This window comes from Erinaceus europaeus, chromosome 9, assembly GCF_950295315.1.
Source record: "Erinaceus europaeus chromosome 9, mEriEur2.1, whole genome shotgun sequence".
In the NCBI taxonomy this organism is placed as follows: domain Eukaryota; kingdom Metazoa; phylum Chordata; class Mammalia; order Eulipotyphla; family Erinaceidae; genus Erinaceus; species Erinaceus europaeus.
The window spans coordinates 7,694,435-7,719,251 of record NC_080170.1 but is presented as its reverse complement, the minus strand read 5'-3'; the positions used below and the strand labels follow the sequence as shown (position 1 = coordinate 7,719,251).

Here is a 24,817-nt window from a genome sequence, read left to right as displayed (position 1 = left end):
GGGGGGGCAGCCCTGTCCGGAGCCCGGGCACCCACCCTGGGTGTCCCTAGAAAGCCTGCCTGCAGGTTGGTCTCCGCACCCAGCTGCCCGCACCCCCACCAGCCAGGCCAGGCCCCCAGTCGTGTGGCCGGCAGCTCAGACTTCTCACTGCCCGGGAGGGAGGGAGCTGGGTGGGGTGGGGGCTGCACAGGCTGCATCACCCCCTCCCACCTCATCTCAGCCAGGAGCCCTGGGTCTCCCCACTTTACAGGGAAGCGAGGGAGGCTCCTCACAGACAGAACCCTTTCTGCTTCATTTTGAGAGGAGACCAGAGCCCCGCTCCTCCAGTTGCTCCTCCTTCCTTGGTCACCAGTGCTCCGTGTGGTGCCGGAAGGGATGAACCGGGCTCGTGTGTGTGGAGGGTGTGCGCCCTGCCCGCTGAGCCCCGTCCCTGGCCCTGGCTCTTGGTATCTTTTTCTTTTTTCTACATAGAGGTGAGAGGTAGAGAGAAGGAGGGACACCACAGCACTGCTTCACCACGCGTGAAGCTTCCCCACACGCAGGTGTTCCTTTGCAGTGGCCAGGGGCTCGAACCCAGGTCCCGGACCCTAGTGAAGTGTGTGCCATACGGGGTCAACCTTTGTTTGTTTGGGTTTTTGTTTTTTTCATTATTATTTTCTTGTATCTTGCCACCAGGTTATCACCGGGGCTGGGTGCCAGCACTATGAATCCACTGCTCCTGGTGGCCACTTTTTCCTTTTATTTATTTTTTCTTTCTATTGTATTTGATTGGACAGAGAAACTGAAGGGGGAGGGAGAGAGAAAGAGAGAAGACACTTGCAGACCTGCTTCACTGCTTGTGAAGCTTCCCCTCTGCAGGTGGGGGCATCAAACCCTGGTCCTTGCACATGGTTACTTGTGTGCTTAACTGAGTGTACCACTGCGGGGTCACCTTATTGACTGATTCATCGTTAGCTTCCATATACTCAGGAAACCTTATACCTGTGTCGGTTCTCACAAGCTCTGGGGTGGAAGGGTCCCCAAGCAATCTGCGGTCCCCTGAGGACACCCTCAGTCCCAAAGGGGCAAAGTGATGGCAGGGGGTAGCCTGGTTCCCGTGGGAACCAGAGATGGGGCCGACTGGGGTCCTCAGTCAGGCTGCCAGGAGGTAGTCCCTTTGAGGCTGTTCCGAGACAGCGAGAGTGGGGGTGGCCTGCAGACCCCCACCCTTGCCATGTACCTGCCTGGGTGGGGACCCAGCCCTCCTAGGTCACACCCATGTCCCCAGCTCTTGGAAAGGAGTCCAGACCACCCTGGCTTCTGCATTTGCAGATGAATGAATGAATGAATGAATGAATGAATGGTTTGAAGCAGGCAGGCACCCCTCTATGCTCAGGTGTAAAGAGGAGCCCTCAGTGCCAATATCCCCCCACCCCTTGTCCCTGAGCCTTTAGGGGACAGAGCCCTAAGCAGGAGCCAGTGCTCAGCCCCAAGCAGGCGTTCACTGAGTTGAAGAGACCACAGGTCTACAGAAAAAGGGGACTTGGCACACGGCCACCTCACGGCATGTCACCGGCTCTGGTGCCACAGTTCGGTGGCCCTTGACGCTAACTGTGGACAGGCAAGCTGGAGTCTGACGGTCTGGAGGAGCCAAGGGAAGACATCTGTGGCCTGGCTGTGTCTCCTGAGAGAAGGGCAGCCCCCTCCCCAAGGCAGGGTGTCCCCCACCTCATTCCTGCTCTGATCTCAGGGTCTCCCTCACACTGGCCCTCTCTGCAGGAACACCCTGGGACTCTCTCCCAGCTCTCTGAGGCCTCGCCACTGCCACCCTGGGTGGGTTTCTCTGGGAGGAGGTCTCCTGATTGTCTCTGTGCAGAGAGCTCTGAGGCGGCAGCTTCTGCCTGCCAGGCAGGGGTGTCAGGAAATTCCGGAGTGGAGGAGGGGGGCACGGCTGGGGGTGCTGACCTACATGGGCCAGATGTTGGGCAGACAGCTGGCTGGAGCAGCAGACTGGAACCAGAGGGTGGGCGGATCAGCTTGCCGTGAGTTAAGCCCTGGAGCCTGGCCAGCTGCCCAGCCTTCCTCTCCTCCCCTTCTCTCCCCCCCCCCTTCTTTCTCTCTCTCTCTCCTCCCTCTTCACCTTAGAGGATGAATGGTTTACAGTATCTAGTGTTGGGCTAGGGAGACAGCATAATGGTTCTGCAAAAAGACTCCCATGCCTGAGGCTCTGAGGTCCCAGGTATAGCCCCACACCACCATCAGCTGGAGTTGGAGCAGGGCTCTGCTTAAACACACAATAAATAGTGGTGTCTATGTCTGCTGTAGTTCTACAGTACTGTGTAGCCAGAGGCTCTGTGTACTCTCCACGCTGTACGGTGCCCAAACTATAGGTCGTCTTCACACACGTGCTTCGTTGTTTACTAGTGACAATATTGATTCACGAAATTATGAGGTGACAGGGAAACAATTCCACACAGTTCCCACCACCAGAGTTCTGTGGGTCCATTCCCTCTACTGGAAAATTGTAGTAATTCTCTCAAGATCACAGATATGGGTTGACTTATTTCTGGGGACAAAACTTTTTTTTTTTTTTAACTATTTTTCCTTCTTCACCAGGACACTGATCAGCTCTGGCTTATGGTGGTGCGGGGGACTGAACCTGGGACATCGAAGTCTCGAGCATGAGAGACTCTTTGTATAATCATTATGCTATCTACCCTCACTCTTACTATTATTTCTGTAACTATCTCTATATATATTTATAATATTTTTATTTATTATTGGCCAGAGACAAAGAGAAATTAAGAGGAGAGGAGGAGATAGAGATGGAGAGAGACAGACACCTGCAGCCCTGCTTCACCATTTGTGAAACTTTCCCCCTGAAGTTGGGGACCAGGGGCTTGAACCTGGGTCCTTATGCACTGTAATATGAGTGCTTAGCCAGGTGGGCCACCACCTCACGCCTCTATATTTATATTTATTTGTCCATTTTTATCCTATGGTCCTTTTCTTTCTAAGTCACAGCAACACCTGTCGGTACTTCCAAATGTCCTTCCATTTTCCCTCTTTTCTCTCCAGATTCTGTTGGAGTTGGGGTTCAGAGCCCTCTGGTCAGCTTTCCCTGACATTTCTCCCGCTCCGGGGGTATGAAGCAAAATCCTTTATGGGGAGCAGAAGGTGGGAGTTCTGGCTTCTGTAATGGCTTCTCCACTGGACATGGGCGTTGAGAGGTGGATCCACACCCCCAGCTTATTTCTGTCTTTCCTTAGTGGGGCAGGGCTCTGGAGACTTCAGGACACATTGGTGAGGTCGTCTGCCCAGGGAAATCAGGATGGTGTCATAGTTGCACCTGCAGTTTGAAAAAAAAGCAGGACAAATTGTTTAATAAACAGGAACCAAAAAGTAGGAATAGAGCAGATGAAAATAGGGACCTTAGGGGGTTAAGCACAGAGGGTTAAGCACACATGGCACAAAGCACAAGGACCAGCGTAAGGGTCCTGGTTCAAGCCCCAGGCTCCCCACCTGCAGGGGGGTTGCGTCACAAGCGGTGAAGCAGGTCTGCAGGTGTCTGTCTTTCTCTCCCCCTCTGTCTTCCCCTCCTCTCTCCATTTCTCTGTCGTACAACAATGACAGCAGTGACAACAATAATAATAACGATAAACAACAAGGGTAACAAAAGGGAAAAAATAGCCTCCAAGAGCAGTGGATGTGTAGTGTAGGCACCGAGCCTCAGCAATAACCCTGGAGGCAAAAAAGAAAAGACGAGAGAATAGGGTCCTTGGGGTGGAAAGATCCTAGAAGCCTATTTTAGGTATGTTCCTAGGAGCCTATAACTTTAGCAGTAGTTCACACATATATTCTTAACACAATATTACTCTTCAGTTTGATTCACTTTTAATTAATTTGAATTTTTTTTTTCAGAACCAGGTTCTCATGCCTGTGTGATGATTGTTATCAGTCCTGGACCCTGTTTTCATTTAGACAGAGGGAGAGGGAGAGAGAGAGGGAGAGAGAGGAGAGAGTCATACGTCACAGCACAAGTCCCCCGGTACCATATGGTCCTAGGTTCAATCCAGCATCATGCACAGGACAAGATACCTTCCCCTCCCAGTGATTCTCTCTCTCTCTCTTGCCTCTCTCTCTCCTTCTTTCTCCTCCTCCTCCTTCTTCCTTCTCCTTCTCCTTTTCCTTCTCCTCCTTCTTCCTATCTACTTATTAAATTTAAATATGTTTTAATGAGAGAGGGAGAATTCACATCAAAGCATCACTCTGGTACATGTGACGCTGGGGATGAACTCAGGACCTCACGCTCTCAAGCCCTGTTTTCTGGCCACTGTGCCACCTCCCGGGCCAGCTTTATTTCTGCAGGGGAACTGGAGCCAGAAAGCCAGTAGCAGTTGCTAGAAATAGAGGGACACTCAGGACAAAGGACAGAGGAGTCACTGTGTGACACTTCTGCCCCAACTCTAAGAAGGGAGATCTGAATGGGAGGGGGGGGTTGGCTGAGACCGGAGAGAACAGCAGAAATGGACTTGCTGGACATGGGGGTCCCCACAGTCTTGGGCCGTGTCCCTGAGAGCACCCTGTCACCCTGTGCACCTTGAGGCAATGACGCAAGCCTGACCGCTGCCTTGAAAATCACAGACTCAGACCCTCCCCTTCAGCATCTCCCTGACTGAGAGGAAGTGAGGAAAGCCCGAGCATGTAAGCTGGGTGGCACCCCAGCCCAGGCATCTGGACTGTGGTCGGCAGTCTGCCGGGATTGTGCAAAAAGGGAAAACAGGCCGACGGCACACACCACACTGAAAGTACAAGTGTCTTTGTCATGGGAAAGGGGAGACGCAGAGCTGGGAAACGTTGCCTAATTCAGTCCTGGAGGGCTTTTTGGAGGAAGAGGCATTGAAGTTGTGTCTTCTTAGGAGACTAGGAATACCCTACAATCTGACTAAATCTGGTTGTGTCCTTATTGGTGTCATTACCTTTTGTACTACCTACATACAAGAACTTCAAGGGGTCGGGTGGTGGCGCAGCGGGTTAAGCACAAGGACTGCAGTAATCCAGTTCAAGCCCCCGGCTCCCCACCTTGGGGGAGGGTCACTTAACAAGCGGTGAAGCAGGTCTGCAGATATCTGCCTTTCTCTCCCCCTCTGATTTCCCCTTCTCTCTTGATTTCTCTCTGTCCTATCCAACAACAACAACATCAATGGCAACTTACAATAACAATTGTAAGTTGCCAGCAACAACAAAGGCAACAAAATGGGAAAAATGGCCTCCAGGAGCAGTGGATTCATAGTGCAGGCACTGAGCTCCAGCAATAACCCTGGAGGCAAAAAAAAAAAATTCAGACCAAAGACTTGAGATTCGGTTTTAAAATCACCCACACCTCACTCACCCTGGAGTGGGGGAGGAGAAGGCTCAGCTGGTGGGGAGCAGGCCTTGCGTGCTGCCCCCGGCCCACACCCTGGTCAGCCTCTGCCCCTCAGAAGCGTCAGCTCACTTTGCCAAGCAGTCCTCTCCAGGACTTGTCATCTCATAAAGCTGAGAGCCTATCCCCATTAATGTCCCTAGCACCCCATTTCCCGTCTCTTGTGTTGGCCCTGCCTGGGCACCTGCTGGCAGCGGGACAGAGGAGTCCCTTGTCCTGCCGTGACTTGGTGAGGACAAGCGCCGTCCTTCCTTCCCAGGGCTGAGCTAGCCTCCGCCAGGGGGCTTAACCCACACGCCTGGCTCCGAGGGCGACCGACTGGCTGGGGTGTTGATTGCAGAGTGGTCAGCCGCACAGGGGCAGTGTGTGACGTGAACGGGGTGCTGGATGGGGCTTCCCGGGATGTTGCAGAGGCTGGCCCCCTTGTTCTCTTAGTGCTCTTGCCAGACACCCACTGCAGTGGAGGCAGTCCCCTTCCTTCCCTGAGTGAGGCAGGATGGAGTCACATGGCCACTCCCCCTCCCCACGGCCTTGGGAAAGAACTGGGGGCTCCCCCTAGGGGACACTGGGCGCTGTTAGCCAAAGAAGAAGCAAGGGGCCAAGTGGTGGCACACCCAGTTAAGCCCACATGTTACAAAGCACAAGGACTCAGGTTCAAGTCCCCAGGCCCTACCTGCTCCACAAGCAGTAAAGCAGGGCTACAGGGGTCTCTCTATCTATCTATCTATCTATCTATCTCTATCTCCCCATCTCAGTTTCTCTGCATGAAAATTTATATATATATATTTGCCTCCAGGATTATTACTGGAATATATATATATATATTTGCCTCCAGGATTATTACTGGGACTTGGTGCCAGCACTACAAGTCCACTGCTCCTGGTGACTATTTTTTCCATTTTATTGAATAGGACAGAGAGAAATTGAGAGAGGAGGGGAGATAGCAAGGGAGAAAGACAGACACCTGCAGACCTGCTTCTCCACTTGTGAAATGTCTCTGCTCGTCATACTATGTGTGCTTATCCTGGTGCACCACTGCCTGGCCCCAGAATAAGATATTTTTTAAAAAAGGAAGAAGGGAGCTAGGAGATGACTGATTGAGTGGAATACACTTCCTGGTATGTATGAGGTCCTGGGTTCAAGCCCAGGCACCACATGGGAGCCTCGTAAACATGCTTAACCCATAAGCCGCCAGCCCTGTCCCTGTATTGTCACGGCAAGGAAGGTCTGGAAGATCACAGCAGCCAGAGAGGCAACTGGTATCAGTGCCAGGGAGCCTGTTCTTGCCCCAGGGCCAGCCTCCGGCAAGGCCCTGCCAGCACCCACACAACCCTCCCTCACCAGTAAGAACTGGGGCAAGAGCCCGGCCAGCGGCCTGTTCCCAGAGAGTCGATAGTTCCTTCCACACTGCAGACAGGAGGCCCAGAGCCACACCCCAGAGCAGACCTCCATTCCTGCTTACAGAGGAATGCTTTTTGTTGCTTCTAAGAAAAAGAAAAAGGGAGTCAGGTGGTAGTGCAGTGAGTTAAGTGCACGTGGTGCAAAGCACAAAGACCAGCGGAAGGATCCTTGGTTTGAGCCCCCAGCTCCCCACCTGCAGGGGAGTCGCTTCACAGGTGGTGAAGCAGGTCTGCAGGTGTCTGTCTTTCTCTCCCCCTCTCTGTCTTCCCCTCCTCTCTCCATTTCTCTCTGTCCTAACAAGGACAACATCAATAACGACAACAACAATAAAAAAACAGCAAGGGCAACAAAAGAGAAAAATAAGTGAAAGGAGAAAGAAAAGCCTCAGATCCTTTTTATTTTGTTTTGTTATTATTATTATTATTATTATTATCATCATTACTTCCAGGGTTATCACGGGGGCTCAGTGCCAGCGCTACCAATTCACTGCTCCCGGCCATCTTTTCTATTTTACTGGACAGGACAGAGAGAAATCGAGAGAGAAGGGGGAGATGAAGAGAGAGAGAGATAAGACACCTGCAGACCTGCTTCACCACTTGGGAAGCTTCCCCCCTGCAGGTGAGGCAGGGATTCGAACCCTGGTCCTTGCGCTTAGTACTATGTGCGCTTAACTCGGTGCACCACCACCTGGCCCCCCTCTTCCTTGTTTTCCACAAACTGACTTTCTTCTTGACGGTGACCCGGGTTTTTCGGAAACAACCCCTGTGGTGGGGCCTTTGGCTGTGGTGTCGCAGCCGTGGCCTGGGGCTCCTGTCCGTGTTTCTGTCCCTCTTCAGATGCTCTTCCACATGTTGGGACAAGCGGCAGAAACACACGTGGGCTCGGGGGATAGTCTCCCCACCCCTCTTCAGCTCCTCAAGAGAATAGCATCCCCAGAAGGCAGCCCCTGCCACTCCCAGCCTCCTCCAGCTCTGCTTCTAGAATGTTCTCCGGGTTCTCAGATGGCCATGGCACAAACTCCTCGTCTCTGTCCACAGTGGCTGTCTGGCTGGAGCCCCGTCTCCCGGCCAGCTCTGGGGCCTTTAGCTGGAAGGTTCCTCCTTCCTCCAGCTGGCTTCCCTTCCAAGTGGTAGCAGCCCCCCCACACATACACCCTGTACCATCTCAACAGACTTGGAGAGAGGGGCTTCCTGGCACCTCCTGTCCCCACCTAAGTCAGTGTTGAGCTGGAGCTGTGGAGGGAGGGAGGGGTGAATTGGAGGCGTCCCATGCTGGCGCTCCATGATGCTGTCTCTCCAGCCCCCCAAATGGGTGATTTTGTGCCATCCTGCAGTGGACGAAAGGTCTGCTGACCCCCAGCCAGGTGCCTCTCTGACCCACAGCCACCTGGCTGTGCCCTGTGTGTCATCTCTGTGTTGTGTGTGTCCCTGGGACCTGAGCTAAGCCAGGAGCAGCAGGGCCTTCGCCCAGTTCCCAGGCGGAGAAGGACACATGGCCCAGCCTGCCCCACCCCCAGGTGCTGGCAAGGTGAAGGCTTGTCCCAGAGACCGAGGGGGCCGAGGGCTGCAGGTGTCCCCATCAGAGGGGCCCGAGGCTGGGCTGAGAAAGGCCGGTAGCGCTCGGCTGCTCCCCCCAGCTCTCGGGGTCCAGGCGACTCCACCCTTATGGACGGGGAGACCGGCCCACTTGGCCGCCCAGAGTCTGGCGGGTGGCAGAGCTGAGATTCCCAGCGGCTCCCGGTGACACTCAGTGCTCACGCTTGTCTGCCTGGCAGGTCTACATCATCCGGGTCACGTGGTCCAGCGGCTCCACTGAGGCCATCTACCGGCGCTACAGCAAGTTCTTTGACCTTCAGGTAAGGGGGCCGATGAGGGTCACTTCCCTACCTGCTCTGTCTTCCCTGGGAATAGCCCCAGACCCAGGGGATGACTTGAAAGCGGCTTTGCCATGGTTCTGTGACTCTAGGCTTCTCCTCTGCACCCAGACCCACATCGCTGACCCCACTGAGCCTCCTCTCCCCTTTAGACCCCACACGACTCCTCTGTGCCCCAGATAGGGGGCTTCACTTAAAAGTCCCAGACGCCCCAGCGGCTTAAGTGAATGGGGGAGGGTTTTGTGGCCGGTGAAGCTAGGAGAAAGAACATGGTGGACTCCAGGCACAGCTTGATCCAGGGGCTCCAGTGTCCCTCGCCTGGCTTCTTCTCATCCCGAGCTCCTGCTTCCATGTTTTTGGGTTTTCCTCCTGTCCCATGTGCTTCCAGAGAGCTGTGGGCTCAGCTCTAAGCTGGTCGTCATCGGGCGGGGCCTGGCCTGGACAGAGCAGCTGGAGCCTACATCACATTGGCTTCTCTGGGCCTCAGAGGACAGCTTCCCCACCCCCACACCCCAGTCCATCCCTGTCTCTGGAGACTGACACTAACCACTGGCTGCCTTGGTGGCGGGACCCAGCCTGCCCCTGACACTGTTCGTGAGGGGTGATCAGAGCCTGGCTCCATGGTGGTTTTTTTGTTTGTTTGTTTTGTTTTGTTTTTGACTCCAGGGTTATCACTGGGGCTTAATGCCTGCACTGGAAATCCACTGCTCCTGGAGGCTATCTTTTTCCCATTGTTGTTGTTGCTTTCATTATTGTCATTGTTTATGTTGCTGGATAGGACAGAGAAAAATCAAGAGAGGAGGGAAAACTAGAGAAAGATAGACACTGCAGACCTGCTTTGCTGCTTCCAGAGCAACCCCCCTGCAGGTGGGGAGCCAGGGGCTCGACCTGGGATCCTTGTGCTGCACACTATGTGCGCTTAACCTGCTGCGCTACCGCGCGGCCCCTGGCTCCGTGGTTTTAAAGGTGGGGCAGCTGGTCTCATGAAGCTGCCCAGTGTCCCTGAGTTCTTACAGTGGCCTCCCGGCATGTGGCAGAGTGGCCCAGACGCCAGTGGCTTTGTCACTCACAGCGAGCATGGTGACCTCCTCAGTAGCCTACACCGTTCAGCTCGCCACCAGCCTGAACGGCCTGACACCCTGCTGGTAGTTTCCTCCTGGTCCCAAGCTGACAGGCATCCGGTGTCAGTACAGAAAGCGGCTGTGCAGTGCGCGCCTGCCTGAGCACACACATTACAGTGCGCAGAGACCTGGGTTCAAGCCCGCAGGGGGAAAGCGTCACAAGTGGTGAAGCAGTGCTGCAGGTATCTCTCTGTTTCTCTTCTTCTTAATCTCCCCTCCCCTCTCAATTTCTCTTTGTCTCTATCCAAAGTAAGTTTTTTAAAAAAGAAGAAATAATCAGGAAAAGGCTCTGTGACAAAAAGGCAGAGACACAAGTTAAAGAGACCTGGCAGGACGGCCTGGAGGTGACTGGACAGGCAAAATGCACACCTTTGTGTGTGTGTGTGTGTGTGTGTGTGTGTGTGTGTGTAGAGAGAGAGAGACAGAGACCCCGGTTTGAGCCGTGTGTGTGTTGTGTGTGTGTGTGTGTGTGTGTAGAGAGAGAGAGAGACCCCGGTTTGAGCCCCGATACCTCATGGGAAAACCATGGACAGCAGACACCAAGGGAGCTCCTGGAGTGGTGGTGTCTGTCCTCTTTCTCAATGTGCAGAATGAAAAATAAATTGTATCAGAGAGGCACCTCACAGCCTGTGCAATGCACCTCAGTTCATTCTCTGCTGCCACATAAGGAGAAGAAATAAAGGTCAGGGAGACAGCACAGTGGTGATGCAAAAAAACCCTTCATCCCTGAAGCACCAAAGGTTTCAGGTTCACTCCTCAGGAAGCCAGAGCTCAGCAGTGCCATGTTGAAAGAGGGACAGAAAAAAGGAGGGAGAGAGAGGGAGTGGGAAAGAGAGAAAGAGAAATGGTCCAAGAGGTGGCACAGTGGATAAATTAGCACTGGACTCTCAAGCCTGAGGTCCTGAATTCAATCCCCAGCAGCACATGTACCAGAGTGATGTCTGGTGTTCTCTCTCTCTCTCTCTCTCCCTCCTCCTATCCCTCTCATTAATAAATAAATAAAATATTGAGAGGAGAGGAGAGGAGAGGAGAGGAGAGGAGAGGAGAGGAGAGGAGAGGAGAGGAGAGGAGAGGAGAGGAGAGGAGAGGAGAGGAGAAAGAGAGGATGAACACATTTGGGAGAAAGGTGGGACTTGCCAACAGAGGTCCTGAGCCTTTGCTCCCCGCAGTGACAGTTCCGTTCCAGAGGGCTGCTTGGGTCCTCTCCCTTTCCCTTGTTGAGAAAATAAACAGATCTTCTAGCAAAACAAAACAGAGTGACCACAGCGCTTTCCCCCGGGCATCTGAGCTGTCAGAGAAATGAGATGCACTCGCTCAGAAAGCATGTCACCTTCTGGCCGTCTGTCTGGGTGGGGACGCGTCTGCGGTGACGTCACTGGCAGGGCTGGAGCCGGGCTTGGATCACGGGACCCCTGGCCCGACGCCCAGCTCCCCCCCACCCACCCCCCTGTTTCTGACTCAGGGTTTGGCTCTGCAGCGGCTCTGAGAGGCGAGGTTTTCTTCTCCCCTTGGCTGTGTCCACGTGATAGCTGATCACTGGAGCTTTTGCTGAGACGAGTTGTCCCCAGCCCAGATGGGAGTCAGAGCGTTCCAGAAGGTTCCACACAAGCTGGACAGGACCCCCACCAGCCAGAGGCAGGAGGCCAGGCCACAGAGGCTGCTGCTACAACATCCTAAAGTCACATGGTCTCATGGTCCACGTCCCCCCTCCACCCCAGCCGGCCTCCTCACAGGAGCTTGGCTTAGAGCATGAGGATGGCGAACACTTGTGGGTCATTGAAAAACTCCGTCAGGAGACAGGGACGTCACCTGTACCGAGGGCCTTAGGCTCCTCAGCCTCTCTATGCCAGATAGTGAGACAATAGGCACTTCTGGTTTTGTTGTTTCATTTGTTCAGGATTTAATATAAAGTGTCCAGGAAACACAGAGTTTTTATTTATTTATTCTACCTTTTTTTTTTTTTTTTACCAGAGCACTGCTCAGCTCTGGCTTGTGGTGGCACAGGAGACTGAACCTGGGACATTGGAACCTCAGGCATGAGACACTCTTTGCAGAACCATTATGCTAGCTAATACCCCCTACCCCCCACCCAGGGCCAATTTTTGCTTTGTTTTGACCAGAGCTCTGCTCAGCTCTGACTCGTGGTGCTGGGGATTGAACATGGGACCTTTGAGGCCTCAGGTGTGCAAAGTCTTTTTGCAGAACCATTTTGCTGTCTCTCCAGCCCTTCGGTATGGGAATTTCTGGGGCACTGACGGCGAAGCCTCTGGGTGGTGTGACTCCTTCAATACACCAGGCTGATGAGGTCGCAGAGACGAGACAGCTCCCAGAGGAGGCCCAAGATTGCACCACAGTGGGTGTCAGAACTCAGATTGGGAGTCCCTGGGGCCTCCAGCTCTCTCTCCTCTCCTGAGTGGCCGCTTCGCAAAGTCCCCACGGTATAGGAAGCGACACGGGGAGCCCACCCCTCACTGTGCCCAGAGCCCTGGGGCCCAGCCCCTACAGCACACGGGAGCATCGTGCACTGATGGGGAGTTAGTGCTGTATTCTCTCTCTCTCTCTCTGGGTCTTCTCTTTCCATTAAAAAAAAGGTAAAGAATAGAGAGGAGAGAAGAGGAGAGGAGAGGAGAGGAGAGGAGAGGGCAGCAGCACATCTGGTTGAGCACACTCAAGGACTTAAGTTCGAGTCCCTGCTCCCCACCTGTATGGGGGAATTTTCACGAGCTCTGAAACAAGTCTGCAGTGTCTCTGTCTCTCTACCTCTCAACCTCCCCCTCCCCTTTCAATTTGTGTCCTGTCGAATAAAAAAAGAAAAGTGGAGACATGATTGCTTGGAGCAGTAGACTTGTGCAGGCGCTGAGCCCCAGGGGGAACCCTGGTGGCCATAAAGCCCGGGGAGAGAGAGAAACTGAACTGCGTAGATGGTGGGGCTGTACTCTGGTGTGCGAGTGTGTGTGTGTGTGTGTGTGTGTGTGTGTGTGTGTGTGTGTGTGTGTGTGTGTGTGTGTGTGTTAAGAACATTCTGGAACATTGCTGGTCACGACCACACTGCCTGGAGGACTCGCCAAAGCCCTTGCACCGTCTGCCTGAAGTTGGTGCACTTTAAGAGTGTAGAACCAGTTTTTTTTTCTTTTTTTTAATTGTTGTGAACACTATTTTTTAATCTTTTTATTTACTGATTATTGGATAGAGACAGAGAAATTAGGAAGGGAGAAGGAGATAGAGAGAAACAAGAGCGAGACCTACAACCCTGCTTCACTACTCATGAAGCTTCCCTCTTGCAGGGGTCTTGAACCTGGTTCCCTGTGCACTGTAATGTGAGCACTTAACCAGATGTGCCACCGCCTGGCCCATACTTGCTTATTTATTGTTTCCTCCAGGGTTATCACTGGGGCTCCCTGCCTGCACCACAAATCCACTGTTCCTGTGACTATTTTTTTTTCTTTTTTATTTCTTTTCTCTTTTTTTCAATAAGACAGAGAGAAATTGAGAGAGGAATATAGAGAGGGAGAAAGAGACACCTGTAGACACCTGCAGACCTGCTTCACTGCTTGTGAAGCGACCCCCCACCACCACAGGTGGGGAGCTGGGGGCTCAAACCTGGATCTTTGTGCGAGTCCTTACACTTTGTACTATGTGCACTTAGCCAGGTGCACCACCACCTGGCCCCCTTAGTTATTTATTATTGGATAGAGACAGAGAGAAATTGAGAGGAGAAAGGGAGAAGAGACACACGCCTGCAGCCCTGCTTCACCACTCGAGAAGCTTTCCCCCTGCAGGTGGGAACCAGGGGCTTGAACCTGGATCCTTGAGCACTGTACTGTGAGTGTTGAACCAGGTGCGCCACCACCTGGCCCTTGTAGAATGAGTTTCTGTGTCCTTTGAGTGGTGGTGAGTGCTGTAGCCTGGTGGTAGCCCCCTGAGAGCAGGCTGGGCTGCTGCTGGTTGCAGTGTGGACAAGGGGTTGGAAGCCTTTGGACGTCCAGGTGTCTAGTCACCAGAGGGGAGGGAGCCCTTCCTCCTCTTCTGGGGGCATATCTTGGGGGGTGGGTGCACAGAAGGGCTCTCACCCCCCCCCAGGAGACCTCACCTGCCCAGATTAGCCAACACGTGACCTAGAGGTCAGCCTACCATAGTTATCCAACATGAACTACCGTAATTACCGGAGTCCTGCTCAGCTGGTGGGCTCTCCTCCCTCCCTGTTGGAAGGCTCCTGCTCCCTGGGTGCTGTGTCTCCAGGACAGTGCAGGCATCGCCCTTGTCCACAGGGCTGTCGAGCCCCCGTTTCTATAATAGGAAGCAGCAAGGCCAGCCGCCCTGGAGGCCCGGCTGGTGCTACCTGCAATATGATTTCTTAGGCCACAGACAGGAGTGTTTGGGGCAGCGGCAGGGCAGAGTTCCACTGCTCCTGGCCCAGCCTTTTCACTGTGTTCAGACAGAGGAGAGACGGCACTGTCTGAAGCTTCTCTGGGTGCCGCCCATGGGTCTCCCATGTGGTGCAGGAATTCCAGCCTGGGTCCTCAAATATGGTGTGCACTCTACCAGCTGAGCTAGCCCTTAGCCCCCCCCCCCTTTATTTTTACGTGATCCTGGGCCTCGAACCCAGGACCTCACATGTGTGAAGCGTGAGCTCTGCCACTGAGATACCTCCCTGACCCCGGCCACTTCTTTTCCATTAATTTGTTCACCGATTGGTTCATTCATTCTGGGTTTTGTTGTTTTTGTTTGTTTGTTTTTGTTTTCTGCTGGGGCTCAGTGCCAGCACTACGAATCCATTACTCCTGGTGACCATTTTTTCCATTTTATTGGATATTAGACAGAGGAATTAAGAGAGGAGGGAAGGCAGAGGGGGAGAGAAAGACAGACACCTGCAGACCTGCTTCACCGCCTGTGAAGTGACCCCCACTGCAGGTGGGGAGCCGGGGGCTCGAACCCAGATTCTTGCACAGGTCCTTGTGCTTTGTACTGTGTGCTCTATCACCCGGCCCCGCATTCACTCTCCTTTTAATTTATTTTGAACGGAGACAGAGAAATTGAGAAAGGAGGAGAGAGAGGGGGAGAAGACAGACGCCTGCCATACTGCTTCACCACTTATGAAGCTTCCCCCCTCCCCGCAGATGGGGAGTGGGGGTTTGAACCTGGGTCCTTGCATATGGTAAGGTGTATGCTCAACCAGGTGCACCACCGTCCGGTCCTGATTCATTTATTCTTCCCACAGATAAGTGCCAGGTACCTTTCATGAACCGGAGGTGTGTGTGGGTAGGCTGGCAGTGGACAGGCCCACAAAGACCGCGCCCACGCCTCAAGCGGCAGCCCAGCCCCCCACCCCAGCTGTGTGTGACCGGCCCCCCTCCCCGGTGCTTCCACGTCCCCATCTTAACACGAACCACGTGTGGCTCCCTGCTGTCCTTGGCCGCTGGCTGCTTTTCCTCGACCGACCGACCGCAGCAGAGTCCTGGAAACTGCTGATGGAATGTTCTCTCCCAGCCCCACACCCGCTGACTCACTTCCCTCCCACCCCAGGATCCCATCCCTCCCTCACTCCACCCCCTCAGCCTCATGTCGCCCAGGGGAGGGGCACTGCACTTTCTGGGCCCTGGGGGTCACTCCTTCTTTTGCACAACTTTGGGCCTCTGTTTAGGTCTGAGGATTCTCAGAATGTCCAGAGTATAGACCAGGTGGGGGGGGGGGGGACACGTGTTGCCATGTGCAGGGATCCGGGTTCAAGTCCTCATTCCCCACCTGGGTGGGGGGGAGCTTCACGAGCAGTGAAGCAGGTCTGCAGGTGGGTGTCTGTCTTCTTCTAGTTTCCCTTTCCCTCTCAATTTCTGTTTCTATCCAAATTAAAAATAAATAAATATATATAAGAGGGGCTTGGGCGGTGGCACCCTGGGGTAAGCGCACATGGTGTAAAGCGCAAGGACCGGCATGAGGATCCCGGTTCAAGCCCTTGTCTCCCCACCTGCAGGGGGGTCACTTCACAAGCAGTGAAGCAGGTCTGCAGGTGTCTGTCTTTCTCTCCTCCTCTCTGTCTTCCCCTCCTCTCTCCATTTCTCTCTGTCCTATCCAACAACGACAACAATAACAAATGGGGAAAAAAGATGGCCTCCAGGAACAGTGGATTTGTAGTGCAGGCACCAAGCCCCAGCAATAACCCTGGGAAAAAAAACTCAATCTTAAAACATATATAAGATCAATTAAAAGTTGTTGGGGGGGTTACTCAGCAGCAAAGCGGCTGACTTCTGTCTGGGAGGCTGTGGGTGTCGTCACTGGCACTGACAGGTGACAGGTAGGCAGCAACAGTGCGGTGTGTCTCCCCCACCACCTGTCATTTAAACACATTTTAAGTCATTTAGAAGAAAATGTACAGGGGGTCGAGCAGTAATGCAGTGGATTAAGTGCACATGGTGCAAAACGCAAAGACCAGTGTAAGGATCCGGGTTCAAGCCCCCAGCTCCCCACCTGTAGGGGAGTCACTTCATGGGCAGTGAAGCAGGTCTGCAGGTGTCTGTCTTTCTCTCCCCCTCTCTGTCTTCCCCTCCTCTCTCCATTTCTCTCTGTGCTATCCAACAACAATGACATCAATAACAACAACAGTAATAACCACAACAACGATAAAACAACAAGGGTAACAAAAGGGGGGAAAATGGCCTCCAGGAGCAGTGGATTCATGGTACAGGCACTGAGCCCCAGCAATAACCCTGGAGGCAAGAAGGAGGAGGAGGGGGAGGGGGAGGGGGGGAGGAGGAGGAGGAGGAGGAGGAGAAGAAGAAGAAGAAGAAGAAGAAGTAGTAGTAGTAGTACAGTGGGGTTAGCAGAGGCCTATGTCCTGTGCCCTCAGGTTGTATAGAAGATTCCCTTCTGGAAGGTTCATGTCCCATTAGGAATCCCAGGTAGGCAGAGTCTCATGACCCTAAAACTCAACCAGCCTTGGGCTGGGAAGACAGCACCGTGGGTCTGCAAAAGTCTGTCACGCCTGATGCTCCTAGGTGCCAGGTTCAATCACCAGTACCACCATCGGTCAGAGCTGAGCAGTGCTCTGGTGTGTATGTGTGTTCTTGTTCTCTCTCTCTCCCTCTCTCTCTCCATATATATGTCTCTCTCATTAAGTAATTAAAGCATCAGAAGTAGTGTTTAGTAACGCTAAACAGAGTCCAGCCCTTAGGAGGAAGGTCGTTCCAGCATGTGCTGCGACGTGGCTGGCCCTTCCGGACGTCGTGCTGGAGAAGGAGCCAGGTGTCGGGTCCCCGTTACTCTCAACAGCTCCCTGCTCCTTCAGATCACCAGCTACCCTGCGGCTGCGGGAGGGGCCGCCATTGCTGGTCCCGCCCGGGGTGGCCACACCTGCCTGTCCTCCTGCCAGTAGACAGTGGACATGCCAGTCCCTTTCAGCACTGAGCCCCTGGGCTGGGCCCAGAGCTGCTGCAGTTCCAGCGAGGAAGGAGGGGTTCTCAGTGGCTTTGGTGGGGGGAGCGAGCTGGGCACAGATTATAACCACGTTCTCCCATCCCCCACACTGTCCGCTCTTTAGGAGCCAGAGGGAGGGGCTGCCTGTGGACTCCTGCTGGCCCTGGAGGTGCCTGCATGTGGGATCAGGGCTGGAGCCCCCCTTGGCCCCCAGGGACACCAGGAGCGGAGACTCTTCCAAGCTGCAAATGTCACTGTGTGTGTGCTTTGCCCCATTCAGATGCAGATGTTGGACAAGTTCCCCATGGAAGGGGGGCAGAAGGACCCCAAGCAGCGGATCATCCCCTTCCTGCCAGGTGAGTGGGGCACAGCTCTCGGGCAGAGGGCCTGGGGGTACACGCAGCCCCCAGCTCCTCAGCTCCTCCCACCAGGGGTGCAAGCCTGCGGCCAGTCTCCCGCAGGAATGCGGGCTCTGGGGCCCCAGGCTTCCTGAGTGAACATGCTGGGGGGTCCTTGGGGCTGAGCTCAGAGAAGGGGAGAGAGCTCATGCCTTCCTGCGTGTGAGGAACTGGGTTCAAGCCCCAGCATCACATGGGGGCACCATGGATAGTAGAGTGCCGCTGTGCTGTCTCTTCTCCCATTCTCCCCCCCCCCAGAAATAAAGAATTAAAAATGGGGGTGGGGGGGGCAGGCGGTAGCATAGCGGGTTAAACGCACATGCAAGGACCTGGGTTCAGGACCTGGCTCTCCACCTACGTGGAGAGGGTGGGGGTGGGGGAGCTTCATTAGCGGTGAAGCAGGTCTGCAGGTGTCTTTCTCTCTCCCTTTCTATCTCCCCTCCCCTCTCAATTTCTCTCCGTCCTATCTAATTCAAAAAAAAAAGGAGCTGGGAGGTAGCACAGTGGGTTGTGTGCACGTGGCATGAAGCACAAGGACCAGTGTAAGGATCCCAGTTCGAGCCCCCGGCTGCCGACCTGCAGGGGAGTTGCTTCACAGGAGGTGAAGCAGGTCTGCAGGTGTCTGTCTTTCTCTCCCCCTCTCTGTCTTCCCCTCCTCTCTCCATTTCTTTCTGTCCTATCCAACGATGATGACATCATCAACAACAACAATAATAACTACAACAACAATGAAAAACAACAAGGGCAACAGAAGGGAAGACAAATAAATATAAAAAATTATTTGAAAAATTATAATAATGGGTGGATTTGTAGTGCTGGCACCCAGCTCCAGTGATAACCCTGGAGGCAAAAATATAAGCAAACAAACAAAGAAATCAGCACTCGACCCCCAGAACTGGGAAAATAATAATGGTGGGGGGCGGGCAGTGGCGCACCTGGTTGAGCGCACATGAGGACCCAGGTTCAAGCCCCCAGTTCCCATTGTAGGGGGGGAGCTTCACGAGCGGTGAAGCAGGGCTGCAGGTGTCTCTTGTCCCTCTCCCTGTCTAACTCCCCCTTCCTTCTCAATTTCTCTCTATCTCTAGCCAATGATAAATAATAAACAACTTTAAAAAGACTATTAAAAATAATAATAAAAAATACCAATGATGATGATGAACAAAATAAAAAGTGGCTTGCCCAAGCCAGTGTTGATTCTTTTTTTGAATTTTTTTTTATTTATTCCCTTTTGTTGCCCTTGTTGTTTTTTATCGTCGTAGTTATTATTGTTGTTGTTATTGTTGTCGTTGTTGTTGGATAGGACAGAGAGAAATGGAGAGAGGAGGGGAAGACAGAGGAGGAGAGAAAGACAGACACCTGCAGACCTGCTTCACTGCCTGTGAAGCGACTCCCCTGCAGGTGGGGAGCTGGGGGCTCGAACTGGCCAGTGTTGATTCTTCCAAGTACTGACAGCTACCGCTTCCTGCTGGACCGTGGGCCAAGCTCTGTACAGTTTCTTAGCCTCCAAACAACCCCCTACCCCACCCCTGTTTCACGGAGGTAGAAGGCACAGAGAGTTCTTGGTCGGTCACACGCGTGGCAGAGTGGCGTACAGGGCCAGTGTGCCCACCCCCACCCCTCGGCCTTCAGCCTCACTTGCAGATTGGAGCTCATACGAGCACTCGCCATCCAAGATTGTGAGAGGACTAGGGAAATACCTGGCATTGTTGGCAGCAACAAGCCCTGCCTGTTCTTTGCAGGACTGATCACCTGAAATCAGAGCTGTGCATTTGATTCTGTTGAGGGGTGGGGGGTTGCTGGAGCTGGAACCCAGGGCCGTGTACACACGGACCTCGCACTCCAGCACCGAGGGAGCCCCATCCTTCTCCCCCTGCCAGGCTAGCGTGAGGGTGTTTCTTCCCGGGCATGTGCTCTCTGGGTTGGAGAGTACTCGGCTGGAGCCAACCTGGGCTGCTGCTTACCCAGCGACTCAGTGGGAGAGGAACCAGGACCTCTCGTGGCTGAGCAGGAACGCAATGCCGTGCTGCCTTTATTGACCTACCTTTATATTTTCTGAAGCAGATGTGGCAGGTCGGAAAAGGAAATGGGTAGGATAGGGGGTGGGGAGAAGAAAGAGTGCGAAAGTAACAAGCTTCCATCTGACCAGTGGGGATTAAACCAGTACCCTGCAGGCAGGGCACGTCTCCAGCTGTTGCAAGGTTCTAACCAGTGAGGATTAAACTGATACCCTGGGTCTCAGGCAAAACAATGATTATGGAAATAGACCTGGCGTAGTGACCGACACTCCCCCTACCACCATCACTACCTCAGGGATCTGGATTCTTCCAGATGTTGTCAAGGCTGAGAGTGTTTGGGGGATGGTCCCCATTTGGTCCACCACCACCCACCAGCCTCCCCCAACGCCTGCAGCTGTGGGGGAGCCATTTGCCTCCGAGAGCTGGTGTTTTCAGTTCTTCCATTAGGAAAATGTGATCCCACTGAAATGCTTTTCCCAATGTTTGGAAGCCCTGAGGGAGGAGAACTCTGCAGTCAGGACCAGCCCCCAGCTCTCCCCCCTCCCCTCCCTCTCAGAGTCTCGGTTTCCACATGTGGGAGGTAGGACAGTGACCCCAACTTCATAAGCTGCTCTCCCCAGCTCAGAGTAGATGGTTGCTAAAGATGGAAATGGGGTGGTCAGTTATGGCGCACCTGGTCGAGCACACACGTTACAATGCACAAGGACCTGGGTTCAAGCCCCCAGTCCTCACCTGCAGGGGGGAAAGCTTTGTGAGTGGTGAAGCAGGGCTGCTGGTGTCTCTCTGTCTCTCTCCCCCTCTATCACCCCCGTCCCTCTCAATTTCTGACTGTTACTAGCCAATAAATAAGTAAAGACAATAAAGATGGAAATGGGGGTCCAGGGAGACAGCTCATCCTGGTAGAGCACAGGACTTGCCTGCCTGAAGCCCCAGGTTCAGTCCCCAGCACCAGCATAAGCCAGACCTGAGCAATGCTCTCATTTCTTTCTTTCTTTCTTTCTATCTATCTATCTATCTATCTACCTACCTATCTCATAAAAGTAAGTAGGGTGCTGGGGAGATAGCATAGTGATTCTGCCAGAGACTCTTCATGCCTGAGGCTCCAAAGTCCCAGGTTCAATCCTCAGCACCACCATAAGCCAAAGCTGAGCAGTGCTCAGGTCTTTCTGTATTTCTCTCTCCTTCTTTCCCCTCTCATTAAAATAAATAAAATACAACCATAGGCCAAAAGAGTCATTTCTTTTTTAAAAAATTAAATTAAATAAATAGGTAAGCATTTAAAAATATAATAAGTCTCATTTCAGAGGGGAGAAAAAAAGCCAGGGAGATAGTTTGAAGTCTTCGAGCACAGGACTTGTGTGCCTGAGGCCTCGGAGGCCCCTGATTCAAGCCCCAGCGCCACCTGTGTCAGATGCTCTGGTCTCTCATAAAGATAAAGTGGGGTGGGGGCTACGGTGTGAGGAGCTAGCTCAGCTTGTTAGAGCACCATCTTCGTGCCTCAGACCGCAGGACCCCCTTAGACCAACACTGAGCAGTTCTGTCTCTCTCTCCCCTCCTTTGAGTCTCTGTCTCTCATCATAAGCAAATAAATGAATCTTTAAAATAAAAATGAGAGCAAGAGAGATAACATAACAGTTATACAAACAACTCTCCTGCCTGAGGCTCTGAGGTAAAGTCCCAGGTTCACATCCCAGCACTACCATCCACCAGAGCTGAGCAGAGCTCTGAGGGGGGAGAAAAAAAAATAGAATTAATCTAAAAGCAAGACCTGGACTCTGCTTTGGCATCTCTTTGGCACTCCTCAACCTAGAGGCGGTCTGGCCCCTGGCGTGGCAGTGAGCACCCTCTGTGTCCCCTTCAGCTGGCGAGGGCACAGGGCTGGGGTCCCTGCTGGCTGGCGACTAAGCCAGCTGTGAGAAGCATCCAGGCCAGAAATAGCCGCTGACCCTCCCCCAGCCCCGCAAGCCTCAGTGCTGATGCCATCCTCATCCTCCTCCTCCTCCTCCTCCTCCTCCTCCTCCACCTCCACCCCTGGGCTCCCCTTCCCACTCTGGACACCTGCTAGAGCTCAACAAGGTCCTGCTGGGCCCCAGGGACCCGCAGCCTCTTTCCCCAGGCCCAGACCCAGGGCAGGGTCACAGGGTCATGTCCCTCTCTGAGTCAGCCTGCTGCATCAGCAGAATAAAAGCCACGGGCTGGGGCTGGGGCTGGGGTTACAGCCTGGCCGAACTCTCCAGATCTGCTGGTTCCACTCTTCCTGAGAGCTTTCTTTCCACTCGAGAGTTCTCAACCCCCTTCTCCCTTAGATTCCCTCCTCCCCCACTCCCCAGGGCAGCGGAACCACCAGCAACAGGTCTGCCACCAACCCAGGGTCTGAGCTGTCACTGCAGTCCCACTGGTACACACGCACACGCACACGCACACACCAGCTGGGGCTGTGAGGACATGTGCTTTTGGTGGAAAAGCATGGGACACATCACCTCTCCAACTTGAGTATAAATTGTGGGTCCAGGGAGACAGCTCCCCTGGTGGAGTACTTGCTTTTCTGTGCACAAAGCTCTGGGTTTGAGCCCCAGCACCACCTGAGAGCACCAGGAGGAAGCCGGGGTTGTTCCATGGACGGTGGAGCTGTGCTGTGGGTCTCTCCTACCTGGCTTCCTCCCTCTCACCGGATGCCAGGGCGTGAGCCAAGATGGGGAAACTCTCGCCTGTTTCGGTTTCTTTCTTTTTTTTTTTTTTTTTTTGCTTTTATGTATTTTGTTTTGTTTTCTAAATGTCACCAGGGTTATCGCTGGGTCTCAGTGCTGGCTCTAGGAATCCACTGCTCCCAGCAGCCATTCCCCCCCCCCCGTGCCCCCTTTCTTTTATTTTTTATAGGACAGAGAGAAACTGAAAGGGAAGGGGGAGGTAGAGGAAAAGAAAGATACCTACAGACCTGCTTGACTGCTTGTGAAGCGTCCCCTCTGCAGGTGGGGAGTTGGGGCTCAAACCTGGGCCCTTGCACGTGGTCATATGTGTGCTTACCCAGGTGTGCCACCACCTGTGTCACTGTTTGTTTTTAATTTACTGTCACCAGGTTGTCACTGGGAGTTCGTCCCTGCAGGACACATCCGCCACTCCAGATGGCCATGTGTCCCTTTTTGGCCATGTCTCCCTTTTTTTAAGTTTTTTTTTTTTTTTTTTATTTGATAAGACAGAAAGAAAATAATAGGGATGGGGGAGATGGAGAGGGAGAAAGAGAGACACCTGCAGCCCTGCTTCACTGCTTGTGAAGCGTCTCCCCTGCAGGTGGGGAGCGGGGGTTCAAATCTGAAGTATGCCGCCACCCTGCCCCAGCACCTGTCCGACCACCTTCTTCCTGCTCACCATTCTTGCTAGGTGAGACAGTGGTTTTTTTTTTTATTTCTTTATTGGGGAATTAATGTTTTACATTCAATAGTAAATACAATAGTTTGCACATGCATAACATTCCCCAGTTTTCCATATAACAATACAACCCCCACTAGGTCCTCTATCATCCTTCATGGACCTGTATTCTCCCCACCCACCCACCCCAGAGTCTTTTACTTTGGTGTGATATGTTTTTTTGTTTGTTTGTTTGTTTGTTTATGAGAAAGATAGGAGGAGAGAGAAAGAACCAGACATCACTCTGACACATGTACTGCCGGGGATCGAACTCAGGACCTCATGCTTGAGAGTCCAAAGCTTTACCACTGCACCACCTCCTGGACCACGAGACAGTGGTCTTACCAGAACCTTCTTAGAGCAGTGCTTGACCCTCGCTGCCCTCCCAGGCTGCTGGCCCAGACGCCCCTCTAAGACACCCCCCCCAGGGTTCCTGAGACTGGTGACTCACTCCCCAGTCGCCAGCCCCAGAGCCTGTCTCTGACTAAGGATTTGTCTTAAACGAGTCTCACGGGTCACCTTTCTGACACCTCAGCGATCTGCAGACACCTGGGTGGCCTCATCCAGCTCCTCACCTCTGCCGGTGCTGTCCAGGGGCTGAACACCACACCCCCTCCCCTGCCCAGGAACCCACCAGCAAGTATCAAGGACCCTCAGTTAGTGTTTGGGGGAATCAGAAGGCTTGGAGCTCTTCTGTGGCAAACTCCATGTGGGGTGGGGGGAAAAGGGTTGGCAGGGGTGCCATCTTTGCTGCTGGAAGACCCTCCTTGCTCCTGCCAGGCCTGAGAACTGTATGCTCGGGGTCAGAGCTGGCTCAGCCCCTCTGGGCTGTGAATCTGGAGTCCTGAACCCATTTGAAGTAGGTAGGCGCTTCCCAGGGCTCAGCAGTAGAGAGAAGGTCTTGTACACTTGCAGTCCCAGATTCGAACCACGCCAGCACCACACATGCCAGAGTTGAGCAGGGCTCTGATCTCTCCCATAAAAGTTTTTTTTTTAAAAAAAAAGTTTCTCAGCAGGGAGGGAAGCTGGGATTAGCTGGGAAGGGGTTCCAGGCTGGGGAAAGGCACCGAACCCCAAATCCTGAAGGACTAGGGGTGGGTCATGAGACAAAAATGGAAGGTGCTTGAGGAAAGGAGCTTGGTCTGGGGGCTCAGGCGGTGGCGGTTAACCCAGTTAAGCGCACCTATTACCATGCCAAGGACCCGGGTTTGAATCCCCACTCCCCACCTTCAGGGGGACGCTTGACTGAGCAATAAAGCAGGTCTGCAAATGTCTGTCTCTCTCCCTCTCTTTCGCCCAATTTCTCTCTGTCCTATCAAGCATAATAAAGAAAAAAATGGCCACCAGGAGCAGTGGATTTGTAGTCTGGGCACTGAGCTCCAGTGAGAATCCGGGTGGCAATAACATTAAATAAAATTTAAAAAGAAAGAAAGAGTCAGGCGGTAGCACAGGGGGTTAAGCGCACGTGGCACGAAGCGCAAGGACTGGCCTAGGATCCCAGTTCGAGCCCCCGGCTCCCCACCTGCAGGGGAGTCGCTTCCCAGGCGGTGAAGCAGGTCTGCAGGTGTCTTTCTCTCCCCCTCTCTGTCTTCCCCTCCTCTCTCCATTTCTCTCTGTCCTATCCAACAACGACGACATCAATAACAACAACAATAAAAAACAAGGGCAACAAAAGGGAATAAATAAATAAATATTTTTTAAAAAAAGAAAAGAAAGAAAAAGGGAGGAAGGAAGGAAGGGAGGAAGTTGGTCGGTTAGGGTGTAGCTGGGAGTCCCCCAGCCCAGTTGGGAAT

At 53.3% G+C, this 24,817-nt stretch overlaps 1 protein-coding gene across 2 annotated transcripts in view; it reads left to right on the top strand.

Moving 5' to 3' along the window:
- Positions 1-24,817, top strand: part of SH3PXD2B (SH3 and PX domains 2B) — a 358,044-nt gene that overhangs the window by 311,415 nt on the left and 21,812 nt on the right. For both annotated transcript variants that reach the window (XM_060197166.1, XM_007520835.3), the window contains 2 exons: positions 8,580-8,660; positions 17,487-17,562. In XM_060197166.1, coding sequence (XP_060053149.1) covers positions 8,580-8,660; positions 17,487-17,562 — 157 coding nt within the window. The remainder of the gene's footprint in view (positions 1-8,579; positions 8,661-17,486; positions 17,563-24,817) is intronic.